Here is a 17,682-nt window from a genome sequence, read left to right as displayed (position 1 = left end):
GCCAAGAGGCAGGAGGCGGCCGGGACTGAGACGGATGGCTCGATCAAGCTCTTAGTCTTATCCAACGGAGGCGACGTGGCCCAATAAAGAACTGCAGATTTGTGAGCAGTAGCCTTCTTAAATTCACCCACTAATCCTGTGGAGAGTCATTTTAAGAAAAAAGATTATCAATATCTTTTCACTTTTTAACAGTTTTTCTATAACTTATGTGTATTTTGGAAAGCCATCCTCGCTTTCATCTTTGGTTAGCGAGAACTAGAAACGAAATTGAGGTGTCAGTGTCGGCAACGACTGCTTATGGGGTAGGGAGAGCGAGGGTGAAGGCGGGAGACATGTGAGAGAGAAGTTAGCAGGATAGGGCTTCCATCTCTTATATAGTCTCGAGGCGCGTTAAGAGCTGAGACAGGCTAGTTAGCGGGGGTCTAAGTCTTAAGGGGGCTATCCCTGTTAATACTACCATCTATCCCAAATTAATTATATGTCATTTAGGATTTTCTAGATACATAGCTTTTGCTGCTATACACCTAGCTATATGATATGTCGAGATAATCCCTCCGCCCCAGAAAGAGTGTTCTAGCACAGTGTCATGTTTTAGATTTCACCAATTATAGATAAAAAAATATCACTATTTATGATATCAAATAAATATCACTAGATTAGTTACGAAATGTATTTTTATAATAAATTGATTTGGAGCTATAAATGTGAATACCATTAACTAGAAACTTGGTCAAACGCGAACGACTTTAACTGGCAAGTAACACGTAGTTGCATTTTTTTGGGACAAAGGTAGTACATAATAGAAGTTGTGTACCTAGAAAACCCAAAACGAGCTATAAATTGGAACATAGGGAGTACATTTTAAGAGACAATTTATTGTGTGTCTCAATAAATAGGCATATTGTCTCTAAAAACCGCTTGCAACTTTGGAGTCAGGGACATTTTCTGGCCGCCTTTGTAGTCTCCTAAAATCATCTGTGTAATAATTAATGTATTCATTACAGTATTTGCTAATGGATACAAAAGGATTGTATCAGCCACTTGGTCATAAGTGACTTTAGGGTGAAGTTGTAAGGAAGGAACAAGTGAAACATCGCTGGACTTGTGACCACAAAGGTTGCCTATTAAGTTTCTCTCGGGGTTAACTTTTTTTTTGCTGTTTTTATTGTCCCGATTTGCAAATTGTGTAAAACGATTTCTAGAGGTAGCTAGATTTTGGTCAGCCTCTAGAAATCAATCTTATGGGATAGTTGGGTTTGGCCTCGTCTCTAGAAATTAATTTGTATGGACAGTTGATAGGCATCGATAGAGGCGGGTGGAAGAGCCGCCTCTAAAAATCCATTCTCATCACCTCTAATAAAAGCTTTTCTGTTGTAGCGAAGTCTCCTGCTTACCATTTTACAAACAATAAACACAGAATACTTCATCATAAACCAAGAAGATCCAAACATAAAATAACCTATAAGTACATATCATCAATTTACTAGGGACATGACATACATACTATTTCAATAAAAACCAAACCGAGCTGACGGTGTATATATGAATCGACATGTATCTTCCTAGCTACTAGCAACTAGCACTCGGGATTGTAGTACCTACGATTACAACGCCGACCAGTGTAGGGTGCACCCTGTGCGGCACAGCTGCCGCTTGGTGGGCACGCAGGCCTGCCTGCGATGACCGGGTAGTTGATGTAGCCGCCGGCGCCCGCTGCCGGTGTTGCGATGACGATAGCCGCAACAAGGACGGCAAAGAGAAGAATCGACGGCACCGACGACGGCTTCGCCTCCATAGGCTTCCACATCACTTTGTGGGGATTTCTTCCAGGAGGCGCGGGCGCGGAGTTCATCTGCTTAGCTGAAGGTTGGAATGAGAGGACGCATGCTTAATATCCACCGTGCGCCGTGGTGTTTCTGGCAATGCTAGCCATTTCCCTTTTGTTTTAACGCAGCCCGTGACTCCAGTACGTATTGTCTATATTCTTCCGCGCCTCCCATGGCAGCTTTTACCTACCTAGAGCGTGTGACTTTTGCATCTATGCAAACCCATGTGAGCAGATGCTCAAGAAATGATTATTATATCGTTATGTTATACGGAGTACGTATAATTGCAGATCTATAGTAGCGCAAAACGTATACCTCTATAAGTTACATGAACTGAGGCCGGCACAGGTTCAGATGCTCAAGAAATGATTATTATATCGTTACGTTATACGGAGTACGTATAATTGCAGATCTGTAGTAGCGCAAAACGTATACCTCTATAAGTTACATGAACTGAGGCCGGCACAGGTTTGGATGGTCACGTACGTCTTGAGGTGTAGTGTAGAGTTCTCCACGACTCCACCGCACTTCCGCAACCTGTTGCATGTTCACCAATTGGAAATCTTATATATGTTGTTGCACACAACAAATAAATGAGAAAATTCCATGCGTGCCACTGAATGATTCCACAATACCATGGAAGCCACTGAAAAATGAGTCTGGACATGAGTGCCATCGAAAATGTTTCTACGTTCCACGAGTGCCACTGCCATCAGAACCGTTAGGATTCCCTGCCGTCAACGGGAGTAGATTGTCTTCTTTTTTTTCAAAAATCCCCCAACTGCCCTTGCCATCAGGAATGCGACGTGCAAAACTGGTTGGGGGCCACATATCGTTCTTGGACACCTGTTGCTCGCGATAGACTCGAACCGAGGCGAGGCAGTGACAGCAGATCTAGGCGGCTAGAGCAGTGATTCCCCGGCGGTAGATCCCGGCGACGGCGTTCCTAGGCGGCGCGGGTGGTCCACAGGCGGCTCGTGTTTTCCCGGTGGCGGTGGATTCTAGGAGGCTCGTGGCTGCCGACGACGCGCGGATCTCAGTGCGCGGCAGCCGGCGACACGCAGGTCCCGGCCTCGGTGCGTGGCTCTAGCTTGCCAGTGCGTGGGTCCCCGCCGCAGCACGCAGGCACCGGAGGCGGCGTGCGTCCAGGCGGCGGTGCATGGGTCCCGCCCGCGGCGCGCCAGCGCACAGGTCCAGGGCGGGATGGCTTCACCGGAACCTGAGCCTTGTCGTCTAGATTGGCTTCTCGATGGGTCAGTCATTGTGCTCCCTCCACCTCTGTGGCTCTATGGTACTGTTGAACCCTAGATAGCTATAGTTTTGATACTGCGTTCATCTCTAGGATGGATCCGAAAACAAGTTTCTTCCTTGATATCCGACTGTTTGTAACAATACTAGAGTGGAGGGTGGCTGGTATAGTTTCAGCAAGGTTGTAGACAGTGATTATACTAATTTCAAGGACTTCGTTGATGACATCTTGCATTCCTACCCTAGTGGCTACAATGATGTTGTCAAACTATTCTACCTTGCTGATGAATCCCATGTAGAAATCAGAACAGACCAAGACCTGCTTGCAATGTTTGCTAAGCATGAGAGCTCTAGAGTCATCCGCATGTCCATTGGCTACTTTGATACTAGGAAGCCACATGTTCCTATTCCTGATTGGAACATATCCAATGCTATCATCTCTGATGTTGTGCCTTGTACACCTTTCTTGTCACAAAATCCTCCTCTCAAAGCTATCACACAAGGCACCCAACCTATAGAAACTGATTCCCATGCTACCCAACCTACTCAAACAACTAACGATATATTGGAAACATATCTTGTGAATCCTTTCACACAAAAGGAGCATGTTGGAGATGATGATGATGAGGTTGAATATAGTGATCATGAAACTACAGACTATGTGACCAGCTCTGAATCTAAACTAGAATCAGGCTATGGAACTGATGATGCCTCATCTGATGAGGAGCAGCAGGACCCACTTCAACCTATAGAACCAGAAATCGTTTATGATGTTAATGACCCACCAATGGAAGTAGGCAGCATTTATCCCAATATGAGTGTATTTAAGTTGGCTATTGCTTAGCATTCAATCAAGCATGAGTATGAATATAACATTGAGAAGAGTGATCTAGGGAGGTATAGGGCACATTGCTCTTCCAAATTAGAAAGGTGTCAGTGGAGGATCCATGCATCAACAATGGAAGACAAGGTTGTAATTAAGGTAAATCATAATGATTTTTATACATGCGAGTCCTTTCCATTTATTTTACATGTTTATGATGCTAATGACATTGCTGGTTTTGTTTCACAGGTGAAGAAAAACCCCTATGGTCATACATGTGGTAGTACAAGGAGTGGAAAGGTGAAGCAAGCCACTCAGTTTTGGGTTTGTGAGAAGGTTAAGGATTGGTTAGTGGAAGATGCCAGCATTGGACCTAAAGAACTGCGGAGAAGGATCAAAGATGAACATAAAGTTGTTGTGTCATATAAAAGGGTTTATTATGGTAAAGAGTTGGCGATGAAACAATTGTTTGGTGATTGGGACAAAAGCTTCAACAACCTATACAGATTCAAAGCAGCAGTTGAAGAGACATGTCCTGGCAGGTTTGTCATCATAGATCACTATACCATCGAGGAGAAGATCAGGTTTAGAAGGCTGTTTTTTGAACTAAAACCATGTGTTGATGGTTTTCTTAGAGGATGTAGGCCATATTTGGCTGCTGATAGCACATTTTTGACTGGTAAGTTCAAGGGTCAGCTAGCAGTAGCTTGTGCATTAGATGGGCACAATTGGATGTACCCAGTTGGACTTAGAGTGTTTGACTCCGAGACAACTAAGAATTGGAGTTGGTTCTTTTAGCAACTTAAGGATGCTATAGGCACACCACTAGGATTATCGATATGCATAGATGCAGGTCAAGCAATCATGGCAGGGGTAGCAGCTATTTCCCAAATGTAGAGCATAGGGAGTGCATGGTGCATTTAGTTAGTAACTTTAAAAAGAGGTATCATGGGAAGGTATTTGATAAGAACTTGTGGCATGCTGCATATTCTTGGAATTCATACTATTTTAACAAGCATTGGCATGCAATGGCTGAAGCTAAACCTGCTGTAGTGAACTAGCTAAGGCAAAATCACACCAAATTGTGGACCAGAAGCCAGTTTTCAACTCTCTCCAAGGTAGATTATGTCACTAACAATCTAGCTGAGAGCTTCAACAACTGGATCAAGATTGAAAAAGATTGGAACTTAGATGATCTTATGGATGTGATCAGGCAAAAGCTCATGGTCAAGTGGAATAAAAGAAGGAAAATTGCAGGGAAGATGGATGGCAAAATATTACCCCATATTGTGAAGAACCTAAAGGAGAGGAGCAGAAACTTGGATATGGATGTGCTTGAAGGTTCAGATGACATTGGAGAAGTAATAAGGAGGGGTGGTTCAGGTTATAGGTATGCTAATTATATTGCTGGTTTTATTGTAACTAATCTGAATCCTTATTGGTTACATGTTTATGATGCTAATTGCAATGCTGGTTTTATTTTAATTAATCTAAATCCTTACTGGTTACATGTTTATGATACAGGTATGCTATTAACCTTAAGGAGAGAACTTGTACATGCAGGGAGTGGCAAGTTTCAGGAAAGCCTTGCAATCATGCAATTGCTATGATCACTTCTATTAGAGGTCAGAATCTTGAGGATTATGTGGACTCCTACTTCTCAGTTGACATGCTGAAATCAGCATATGAGGAGGTAATTCCAGCTTTGCCAGACAAGTCTCAGTGGCCTGAGTCTCAGCATGGTTTCTTCATGCATCCACCATTGCTGAAATCAACTTATGAAAGGAGAAAGACACAGAGGCATAAGGGCAGTGCCGAAGGTGGGCAAGGTAGAAAAGGGAGGCACCAGTGTCCAATTTGCAAGCAACATGGACACCACTCAAAAGACAAAGCTGCCATGCTTGCAGCTAGGTATTATCAAACTTCTTAACTCTTGCATCCTCTATTTATATTTCTTGTAAATCTGTATTTTTCAATTCATGTAATGAAAAATGAATAATGTTGCAGAGGACCTTCAAAATCTAAGAAGACAAAAACAAATGAACCTACAACAGAATTGAGCATTGATGCACCCTCTCTACAATCTGCACCAACAATGACATTCCCTCCTGAGACACCAATTGAGTTGGCTGCACTTGTTACCAAGAAAAAGAGGACACCATCATCATCATCAAGCTCAATCAAGTAAGTAACTTGACTATAATTCTTTTCAGCTACATGGAGAAGACATGTTCACTATCCCTAACTACCGTACTATTGTCCTCATTATAGGATGTTAGGGTTTGGTTCCAACCAACTTGAACCAATTGCCCTAGCAATCATGCTTCCAACTACAGAGAAGTCGACTAAAGGAAAGAGGGGCAAGGCTAAACTTGTGCAGGATAAGAAGGAGCCTACTCCTCAAGATAGTCCAGCGATGTGCACTAGAAGCAAAGTAGATCATTCCACTCCTGAAAGCCTAGCGTTGTGCACCAGAAGTAAAAGGAAGCTAGATGTCTAATTGTTGTGTGTTCTCTTTTGCATGACATCTTCTTTTGGATTGTCTCTGTGGAACTGTTAGAGATCTGTCATGTTTGTTATGTAAGACTTGATAAGTGAACATGGGCTATCTTTAATATGTGCACCTAAAACTTATGTAAGACACTTCTATGATATGTTGCTACTGTCTATGTGAGCCACTATTGTTCATGCATTTATATCAGCCAAAATAACAGCAGTGCCATTATTCATGCAGTGGCGCACGTAGAATTTAAATTTTGCTGCACATCTATGAAGGAGGGGCATAAGCGTCTTTTTAAGCTAGGGATAACTGTTGTTTGTTGCAGTATAGATGGTAGTGACACATATAGAACATAAGAGCATTTTCGATGGCACTCATGTCCAGATCAATTATTTAGTGGTTTCCCTAGTATTGTGGAATCATGCCGTGGCACGCACGGAATTTTCTCTATAAAGATAGCATAGGAACAAAATATGACCGAACATATGAAAAGAATTATGAGTACCAATTAATAATACTTTGCTTTTTAATGGATACGAATCACACAACTGAAAGTTGACACTGCAAGACAAATTATTGGAACTGCGTACTGCACTGTGGAGTAGTACGTACCTGCAGAAATTCGGAAGAGCCAAGTACTCAGTGCCACTGTGGAGTCGTATATAGAGGAGAGGATACGAGAGATCCTAAAGTTACGTATGTGTACACCGTTTGAGATTGTGCACTCGGTACGCCGTACGTATGTGTACGTACGAGTTTGGTCGCTTCATAGCCGTCCATATTGGGCATCTAGTCTAGAATCAAAGAAGAAATACTATATGTCAGACAATAATCAGACGGATCGAGCTTTGTGTGTGTGCACATGCTTGCAGAGTTAACAAGTTTTGGTCGAACAAACCTGGCAATCCATGAAGATGACATGGTAGGGCAAGGGCACTATATCCTCTTCTGAAACATTGCCTCGCTCAAGGGCTTCTTTGAGCAAGTTCACAGCCACGGCTCCATCTTGAGCTACTGTGACAGTTGCTCCAAGCTGGTTCAGGATTTTCCTTTGGATTGTTTGCAGCACTACCGTGTCTTCATCCAGCAAGAATTGCATCCCGGCTAGCGGCTTATCATCATCTTCAGGCTTCTGTTCCTGAGCCAAGCATGAAGCTTCAGTCGATGCAGCAGCTTCCTGCACACAAGGAACAACAACATCTGGCAAATCTTGCTGCTGGCTGTTGTTCCCAGCAATCTCAGGACCAACTTGAGAAGACTGCGCTTGTTGTGCATCTGAAACTTGGAGGTCTCTCAGGGTCATAAGGAGAGTGAACAGGCGAGACCCATGCACTGGCTTTCGCAGAACAAGATTGCAACCCAGCTCCTTGAGCCTCCTCAGATCATTGGAAGGGGACTTGATATCCTCCAGCAGAACAACTTTGCTTGTGGCCTGATACTTGATCCTGGCAAGTTTGGCCATCTCCAGGCAAATTTCTTCCGGTCCACCATCGGACACGTCGATGACAACAAGGATACCAGAAGGGGTCCCCCCAAGGCTGGCTCTCCTGGGACCAGTGCTGTTCCTCAACTGGCTCACCATCTCCTTGGAGCTGAAGCGCCAGTCGGCTCCGCCGCAGTCGGCAGCAGCAGTAGCCATGCTATTACTCTGTACCTTCTCCAAGGTGGAACCGATGAACTCGGCTTGCGGGACCAGCCAGACTTTGACTCCAATGCTCTCCATGCATGTTTGCAGGATCCTCCTGATTTCGTACCCATGAAAATAGAGAACGCAGTGCATACCCTTGAAGTTGCTGGCTTAAACGCCGAGGCTATAAAATTGGAGCGGTTCAGTGTGCCTGATGGAACTGACGGTCCTTCTTCTATGTCTTGAAGTAGTTGCACACTTGCACCTCGCTTATCTTCAGGAGCACGTTCCCCTTTCCCCGGGCCCTTTGTCCTTGATGCTAATCTCTCCTCCCATCAGACGTACCTGTGATCAAGATCAACATAGATCATCCGGTTAAAACCAAAGTTTTATAAAGAAAAGGCAAAATAGCCGAATTCGTCCCTAAACTATCGCGTTTGGCTCAATTTCGTCCCTCAACTATAAAAACATCCGATTTGGTCCCTGAACTATCAAAATCAGGTCAACTTCGTCCATTCGCTGACGTGGCACACCACGTTGGCTCGCCTAGTCACCGCCTAGTCAACTTAGGATGTAAAATACCCTTTTACCCTCCATAGAGCAGCTCACCCCCAGCTTCCGTCAATTAGAGGCTCCCCAGTCCCCATCCTCCAGCAGGTCGCTCATATTGTAATGTTTGTTTGATATCAAATGATGTTGCGAGAATTTTAATCATGTCTGCAGTTGAAATAATTAAAGTAGTGCCTTGTTCATTCAAAGTGACAGACCATGTCAATGTTTAATGCAAATGATACTTGCGCCATGCACTGGGCACTTAAACTACATGATGCTCTTCTCTGATGACACTATATCTTTTCCTATTCTTTTTTGAGAGGAGCTGCTTTCTCCTCCACGGCCAGCTGAAGTGGATCGAATTTTGGCTGAGCCGGTTAAAGTAGTGCCTTGTTCATTCAAAGTGACAGACCATATCAATGTTTAATGCAAATGATACATGCGCCATGCACTGGGCACTCAAACTACGTGATGCTCTTCTCTGATGACACTATATCTTTTCCTATTCTTTTTCGAGAGGAGCTGCTTTCTCCTCCACGGCCAGCTGAAGTGGATCGAATTTTGGCTGAGCCGGTTCCTCCTGAAACATTGATGGTTGCCTTTGCAGATGTCCCAGTAGCCGTGCCAGCACTTGTCTCAATTATAATAGATGCACTTCCACCAGCAGCTGCCTTTGCGGATGCTTCAGGAATGGCTCTGGATTTTGTGTAAGATACCATTTGTTTCTTATGGCCAGACTGAAAAAATGGAAAGAAATTACTTTACTAAAATTTTGTCTTTTTAAATCACCTCACTGAGATTTGCCAACCTAAAGATAGGATGAATTGACAGATGAATTGGTGTGACTTGAAGATGGCACTAGACGCTTTCCTTTACGTTGCTTGGATTGTGCAGGTTCCATTGCCAATGGATTGATATTTGCCTGCCTTGTTGCATTGGTGGCATGTTGTTGTGAAGGATTGTGTGACCCCGAGCCTCCCTGCAGTTACACACCAAAAGTTAGCGCATCTGAAATCAGCAAACAAATAACACGATAATAAAAGGATAAACACCATTGTCACGGTGCATGTTCTAGAGTTGTGACCATCCCCTTTACACCGGCCACATTTGATTTTAGTACCAACTCTTGATGACTTAGTGCTTGATTTCTTTGGCTCTGAAGGATCTTTTCTCCTATTTTTCTTTGGCCGGCCTGGCATCTTTTTCACTCTAGGAGGCAATGGTTTAGGATTTTGGGACACAGGCCATGCTGACTCATGCTCTATAGGTTGCAAAATATGTTGATATGTCCTCTTGTATGCCTCAAGAGAAAAGCACATGTGCACATATTTATTAGGCTCTTCAGACATCTTGAACAGGGCAGCACAAGCATGTGCGCATGGAATCCCAGAAACTTGCCAATATCTGCATGAGCATGTCCTGTTGTTGAGATCTACTGCGAACCTCCATTTTTTATCTCTCACTTCAAAACAAGCTTCACCATTCCACAAGACATGATAGTACTGGGTCCTATGCCTGATCTTACAGACCTTCCTGATAATGTTGGGGCATATTTCCATTAACCACCTCTCATTGTTGCTCCTATTCTCTTGGATTCTTCTAGTCACAAGGATCCTTATGTCCTCCAACATTGTCAAGATAGGCTTGAACCTTGCTTCTATAATCCAACTATTAAATGATTCACTCATGTTGTTATCAACAGATTCACAATTGGATCCAACCTTGAACCCAGCTCGGCACCAATGTATGGGGTCTGTATTATGCAAATCTTTCCATCCTCTAGGAGTTTTGTTGGCGATCTTATTCTTGTAATGATTAAACAACATCTCATTTGAAGCCTTCGCAATCTTCCAGAACCTCTTTTGGTACTATTGTAGCCTATGTTTTTTCCTCCAGTTGGCATAAATGTGTCATGCACACATCCTATGCTCAGCTAATGGAAACATCTCATTCACTACACTTAAAAGCCCCTACATTAATAGATAAACTAAATGTTATTATCCAATTTTAAGGATCTTCGTGGCATACAAGTCATAGGTTGTGGTCACAATTACCTTTGTTGGTCTGTTATAAAAACCCATCCTTCTGCACCATAAGGGATATAGATATCTTTTAGAAGATGCCCAAGAAACCAACCCCATGAATTTTTGTTCTCATATTCGACAACAGCCCAGGCTATTAGGTAAATTTGATTATTGGCATCCCTTCCAACAGCTGACAACAACTCACATTTCATAGGCCCCTTAAGAAAGCAACCATCAAGCCCAATAACTCCTACATCCATCCAAGGATCCCCTTCGACGTGCATCTAAACAGATGTACATTCTCTGAAATACATGGTCAGTTTCTTCAGGATCTAGAGCAACATGCACACTGGTTCTAGGATTACTTCGCTTCAGCTCCAATGCATAGTCAAACAACTTTGAGTACTCGCCAGTCTGACAATCCATTATCTTCCTGACAACCCTTGTCTTTGCCCTCTTAATCATTGTGATTGACACATCGACACACATGTCTTCTTGTACTGTCTCCTTCATTGCTCTAGCTTTCCATGATGGATTAGCTTTGATTGTACTCTCATACTTGTCACATTCTTTTTGTAGATAACCTTTTACTTTTAAATTCTGGGCAGCATGCATGATTAGGATTATATGTCACAATCTGAAACCAATCTGTCCTTAAGTTGTATGAAGCATGGAGAACCCAGGGACATCCCTTCCACATGCATATAGCCCTAAGCCTCTGCTTATCATTCTTGGGATATCTGATATTTACCTTCATCTTCAATGCATACCTTTCTATTGCATCTTTCAATTGATCCCTTCCTCTAAAGCACATATCCACAGCAAAATGTGGAGTCTCGACAAGACTATCAAATATCGAAAACCTGTAGTTCCTTCTCCTTAAAACACCATCATTGTCCTCATCATATGATGCATCATGATCTAAATCAAAGTATGCAATGCCATCTCCACCTTCATTGGCTTGAGCAAAATTGTTGACATCACTACCTCCAGGAACATCCAAAAAAAATTGGGGTGTCAAATGGAATATCTCCTCTCTTCCTCGTAGCCGACATAAACTGTTTGTATTTATTTCTTATCTCCCTTACTTCATCATCTTCATCACTTGTAAATCATGTGGCATCAAAATCACTTCCTAATTCTTCTTCCTCCTCATTTTCTGCATGTTGATCACCCTTTTTGTCATTCTGACCATCCTCATGAGTGTTAGGAGCCTCCAAATACATAATATTCACATCCTGTCCAGCACATTGGTTACCTTCTTGTTCATTCAAATCCATAATGTTCTCTTCTCTGAATAAGGCAAAGACATCCTCATCTCCATATTGTGTCTCTGTACCTTCTTCATTGCCACTCATGTCCAACTCAATTTGTTCAGTGTATATGTCGATAGCACCTGCAGATCCTATCTCATCAAGCATATCCATGCAAGACTTATCATCTACAAGCAGCCTCATTCCACTATTTAGCTTTGCACCAATTGGCAACCAGTACATCCTAACAGATCTCTGAAAAGTGGTGTGATCTATCAAATAGCCATTGAGCTCTGGGATTGATAATTTGTCCTTATCTATGTGTGATACTCCCAAATCCCCATTGCAATATTGCATCTGTGACCCATCAAGAACAAATTCTCCATTGAAATGAAATCTAACAGTCAATTCCTCAGAATCTCCCATGTTAATTCCGCCCTACAGATCCATTTCGTGGTCAAATTCCATCAAAAAAATTAAAGCGCCCAAATCAAATTTAGATCCCACGAGCAGAATTTACCTTCAATCGCCAGCCCACCTCCGCGATGTAGGTTCCTCCACAATGTGTCACACCTCCATAATGCAGGTTCCTCCACGTCGCTCCTTCAATCGTCAGACCAAATGCTTTCTCCCCATGGACCCAAACCCTAGTGCTCGTGTGCAGCTGCCATGGGGAGGAGAAATGAGATGCTGCTGGTGTGTTCAAAATGAGAATGGGAGCAAAATGGTCTGTTCAATAGGGGTTGAAACCCTAAGCTGATTGGGCAGTGACTAGGCGAGCCAACATGGCGTGCCACGTCAGCGAATGGACGAAGTTGGCCTGATTTGGATAGTTTAGGGACTGAATCGGACATTTTTATAGTGAGGGACGAAATTGAGCCAAACACGATAGTTCAGGGACGAATTCGGCTATTTTGCCAAAATGAATACAGCAGATACATATATGTATATAGTATATTGGAGTAGCAACTTACAAAGGATTGCACGATTCGGAGCTCCAAGCCTGTGCCACCATGGCCATTGTTCACCTGAACATAGTTTTCAAACACAGACATCCTCTTCTCCTTGGAGATCCCAATGCCGGTGTCAACCACTTCAAAGTAAAACTGTCAGCAGTCCTCACCCAGGTGACCCGGAAGCACAACTAAAGCCCAAGCGGAGCAAACGGCCCAAGAAGCCAAGTGTGCGCCTAGCTAGACCAGAATGGGCCTGTGCGGTCTACATCGCCAAGTCCACTGGAGCAGGGAATAAGTAGTAGAGTATCCGATGGAGTTTGTAAGAAAAATCATATCAGAACTCTACCAACTTCTTTGCCAAGCCGGCACCCTGCCAGTGAACTATCCTTCTTCTTCCTCGTCGATTACTTCGATTCCTCGTCGGATCTCCGCTGCAGTGAGTGGAGGTCTAACACTGGTATCAGAGCTAACGGTCTGGTGCCTGCGCGCTGGAACTCGCCGCTGACCACACCCACTTCACCCGACTGCAGCGTTTGCAAGGCATGATGGATCTGACCGTCAAGTCGGCGTTTGAGGAGGTGCTTCGCTGATTCGACGCGTTCGACGCCAAGTGGGAGGCCAAGTTCGCGGATGCTGAGACCGCGCGCTGAGAGCGTGATGCGGAGATGGAGCGCCGTGTCGCCGAGCTTGAAAGCTTCATCGCCTCCGTACCCAGGGCACCGGCACGACTCGCTGTTCTAGAGAAGTTTTACACCACGCGGTCCGAGGCCGCAATGGTCGCCGACGAGTGGGGGCGCGACGTCGGCAACCGCATCGGGGAGCTAGAGCAGAAGGTGGATGACCTTGAGCTCATCTGAATCTCGGAGATGCATGACGAGTGCGACGACTGGGTGGCGGCATTGGAGGATGCGGTCGCTGTGTTCGACGAATGGCTTCCATGGATCGAAGCCACCATCCTCGACGTCCGCATCGAGATCAACCGCTTCACCAAGCCTGTACCGCGACGTGATCCCAAGTCGTCCACGACCCGACCGGGATTCGTCACCTTCACCGAGCCGACCGCCGTGCGTTCTGCTGTCGGAGCAACGGTCGACTGGCCCAGTGGGCACAGCGAGGCCTCACCAATTTGGGAGAAGGGCTATGGTTCGGTCAAGACCATAGTCCCAATCCCGAACAATGGTATGTTCAATCGTCCTCCTCCCCCTGTTTTCCCTCGTTTAAATCCCATTCCTCAACCTGTGCAATTCAATCCCTACCTCCATTACCATCCATCCAATCCCCTAGAGCCTCCACCAAATTTCACTCTCCATCACCTCCCTCCAAATCCCCCAGCACCCCCACCAAATTTCATCCACAACCAATTCCACCCACCCATTACCTTTCCTACCCTAATTCAGCCTTCCACTGCCCTTCCTTTTCAAGCTCATCAACCTCCACAGCATACTCCCAACACCTCCATTGTTACATTCACCAATCCTCAGCCTACCATTCCAATCCCCACCACTCAATACAATCCCACCCACTTGGGCCGCCTTCCTAAGCTCGATTTCCCGAAATTTGACGGTGACCACACTCAATTTTGGATCACCTGTGCCTCAAATTACTTTGAGATGTATGCTGTGGAATCTCCTATGTGGATCCGTGTTGCTACCATGCATTTCACTGGAGCCGCTAAGCGCTGGTTGTAGTCCATTGAGCACCGCCTAGCTTCTATTGATTGGCCTACCTTCTGTGCTTTGATCCACGAGCGCTTTAGCCGTGATCAGCACGAACTCCTCCTGCGCCAGCTCTTCAATATCCGCCAAACCGGCTCTGTGTCTGAGTATGTCGTCAAATTCACACCCCTGATCGACTAGCTCAAGTCCTATAACCCCAATCCTGATCTCCTTTCTTATACTACACGATTCATCGACGGTCTCCGCGATGACATCAGAGCTGTTATTTTGGTTGCTCGCCCTGCAAGTCTGGATGCTGCGTATACTCTTGCTCTGTTGTAGGAGGAGGCTGGAGACTCATCAAGGCGCAAGGAGTTCAGCAAGTCAGGAGCACCATATTTGCCGAAGTCGACGGCCGGTCGGGGTGCCTTGCCCCTGCCGCCTCCACCTGCTCGTCCCACTGGTGACCGGATAACTCCTAATGACAAGTTGCTGAACACCAAGATGGCTGTGGTGGACGACAAGTTCTCTTCGCTGAAGTCGTTCAGGCGTGCACGAGGTCTTTGCATACGCTGTGGGGAAAAATGGGTCCCTGGTCACCGCTGTGCCCCAACCCCATAGCTCCATGCTCTACAGGAGGTCTGGGCTCTCTGCCAGGATGACTTTAATCTTCCAGAGGATGAACATCAGTCCGAGCCTGATGATGCAACTCAAGTTTGTATGGCGTTGTCAGTGTCTGCTGCTTCCGATGCATCGGCACCACATACTATGCAATTTATGGGGTTTACTGCTGGCCATCCTGTGCTCATCCTAGTTGATTCAGGTAGCAGTCACTCTTTTATCAGCTCAGCGATCGCTGCTTCCTTGCCAGGGGTCAGGCCGTTGCCGGTTCCTATGACCGTAAGAGTGGCGGATGGTGGTGTTTTGTCCTGTCAATCAGAGTTACCTGACATGGAATTGGAAGTTCAGGATCATAGCTTTCATTCAACCCTACGGGTACTATCTTTGGGCTCCTATGATATAATCTTGGGCATGGATTGGTTGTCTGCATTTTCTCCTATGAAGGTCAATTGTCAAGAGAAATGGATGTCCATTCCTTATGGTCCAAGTGCAGTTGTACTTCAGGCCCTGCAGTCTTCTGAGTCTGGTTGCAATGTCATTCAGCTCTTTAACATCACTTCTGATGCAACAGTAGAGCAGCAGCCTCTCATACTTCCGCAAGTACAGGAAGTTTTGGATGAATTCAGTGATATCTTTGCTGAGCCTTCTTCATTGCCTTCACGCCAAAATTGTGACCACACCATTCCCCTGATACCTGGAGCGCAGCCGGTTTCCATTCAGCAGTACCGTTACTCCCCCAAACTCAAGACAGAAATTGAACATTAAGTGTCTATGTTGCTTAAAAATGGTATGATTTGGCCCAGCAGCAGTCCCTTCTCATCTCCAGTGTTGCTTGTCCGCAAGAAGGACAACTCATGGCGTATGTGTGTGGACTACAGGATGCTCAATGCACTATCATGTCCAAGTTTCCCATCCCGGTCATTGACGAGTTACTGGACGAGTTAGCATCTGCCCGCTGGTTCACTTGTCTGGATCTTCGCGTTGGGTTCAACCAAATTAGACTCGCCCCAGGCGAAGAATACAAGACAGCCTTCCAGACACATTAGGGTCAATTCAAGTACAATGTCATGTCTTTTGGCCTCACTGGCGCTCCCAATACCTTCAAGGGCGCTATGAACTCAACATTGAAACCACTGTTGCGCATCTGTGTGATCCTCTTCTTTGACGATATTTTAGTGTACAGCCCCACATTGGAGCAGCATATTCAGCACCTTCGCCAGGTATTTGCTCTGTTGGCCAAGGATCAGTGGCTTGTCAAGCTCAATAAATGCAAATTTTCCCAGGAATTGATCTCTTACTTGGGGCATGTGGTCAGTGCACAAGGTGTGGGAACGGATCCAACCAAGATTGAGTCGATCAAGTAGTGGCCTGCTCCTATAGATGTTAAACAGCTGCGTAGCTTCCTCGGCTTGTGTGGCTACTATCGCAAGTTTGTCAGAAATTTTGCAGTCTTGGCTCGACCCCTCAATGATCTTCTCAAGAAGGGAGCACTATTTGTCTGGACTCAGGTTCACTCAGACACATTTTTGGCCCTTAAAGAAGCTCTTATGACAGCTCTGGTCCTGGCTCTGCCAGACTTCTCAAAACCATTCCACCTGCAAACTGACGCAAGTGAGTGTGGAGTGGGTGCCGTACTTCTCCAAGAAGGTCATCCATTAGCCTTCATGAGCAAGTCACTGGGTCCAAAAACCAAAGGGCTTTCCACTTACGAGTTACGACAAGGAATACCAGGCAATTTTAGTGGCGATTGAACAATGGCGTTCTTACCTACAACACAGTGAATTCACCATCTTCACAGATCAGCGCAGTCTGACTCATATCACAGACCAGCGCCTCCATACACCGTGGCAGCTCAAGATGTTCACCAAACTCGCCGGGTTGCAATACAAGGTGGTCTATAAACCCGGGGTGTCCAATCTCGCTGCCGATGCTCTTTCCAGGCACCCGGCTGCTCCTTCTCAACTTCAAGCTATCTCATCGGTCACCCCTTCTTGGCTTTCTAAAGTGATTTCTTGCTATCAGACTGATCCAGCTGCTACCAAGTTACTCCAAGAGTTATCTGTTGCTCCGGACTCTCATCCACCTTTTACTCTCTGGTGGTTTGCTATGATATAAGGGTTGTATCTGGCTGGGTGCTAACAAGGATCTGCAACTCAGGGTGTTGTCTGCACTTCATGACAGTGCCCTTGGTGGCCACTTCGGTTTTTCGGTGAATAAAATCCGATGTCCACAATTATGTTGCTGCTTGTACTGTTTGCCTTCAGGCCAAACCTGGCAGAGTCAAGTCCCCCGGGTTACTCGTTCCACTGCCTGTTCCCACGGAGTCTTGGCAAGTGGTAAGCATGGATTTCATTGATGGGCTTCCCACCTCTGGCCATGCCAATTGTATTATGGTGGTTGTTGACAAGTTCAGTAAATTTGCCCATTTTGTTCCTCTGCACCATCCGTATTCAGCTCAAAAGGTGGCTCAGCTCTTCTTGGACTCCATATTCCGTCTGCATGGACTTCCATCCCATATAATATCTGACTGTAATCCGGTGTTCACAAGTTCATTTTGGAAGGAGCTGTTCCGGCTAGCAAAGGTTCAGTTATGCTTG

General features: G+C 45.2%; 1 protein-coding gene and 1 pseudogene across 1 annotated transcript; both read right to left on the bottom strand.

The window, feature by feature from the left end:
* Positions 1 to 6,970: 6,970 nt before the first annotated feature.
* Positions 6,971 to 8,120, bottom strand: LOC136491766 (probable histidine kinase 2). Its single transcript, XM_066488005.1, has 2 exons — positions 7,296 to 8,120; positions 6,971 to 7,009 (listed from the first exon to the last, which is right to left on the bottom strand). Exons 1-2 carry the CDS (start codon positions 8,118 to 8,120, stop codon positions 6,971 to 6,973), a joined length of 864 nt encoding a protein of 287 aa, XP_066344102.1.
* Positions 8,121 to 9,040: 920 nt separating this feature from the next.
* On the bottom strand, positions 9,041 to 12,279 carry LOC136491765 (uncharacterized; annotated as a pseudogene).
* Positions 12,280 to 17,682: the final 5,403 nt, after the last annotated feature.

This window comes from Miscanthus floridulus, chromosome 11 (genome assembly GCF_019320115.1).
Source record: "Miscanthus floridulus cultivar M001 chromosome 11, ASM1932011v1, whole genome shotgun sequence".
Lineage (NCBI taxonomy): Eukaryota > Viridiplantae > Streptophyta > Magnoliopsida > Poales > Poaceae > Miscanthus > Miscanthus floridulus.
Note: the sequence above shows the minus strand (reverse complement) of the source record. Positions and strands in the feature narration are given on the sequence as shown.

Excerpts from the sequence above, each read along its gene's own strand:
- LOC136491766 (XM_066488005.1), bottom strand. The coding sequence starts at position 8,120 with ATGGAGAGCATTGGAGTCAAAGTCTGGCTGGTCCCGCAAGCCGAGTTC. Across the intron at positions 7,010-7,295 it reads TCATCTTCATGGATTGCCAG|GTACGTACTACTCCACAGTG; the intron begins GTTTGTTCGACC and ends GAATTTCTGCAG.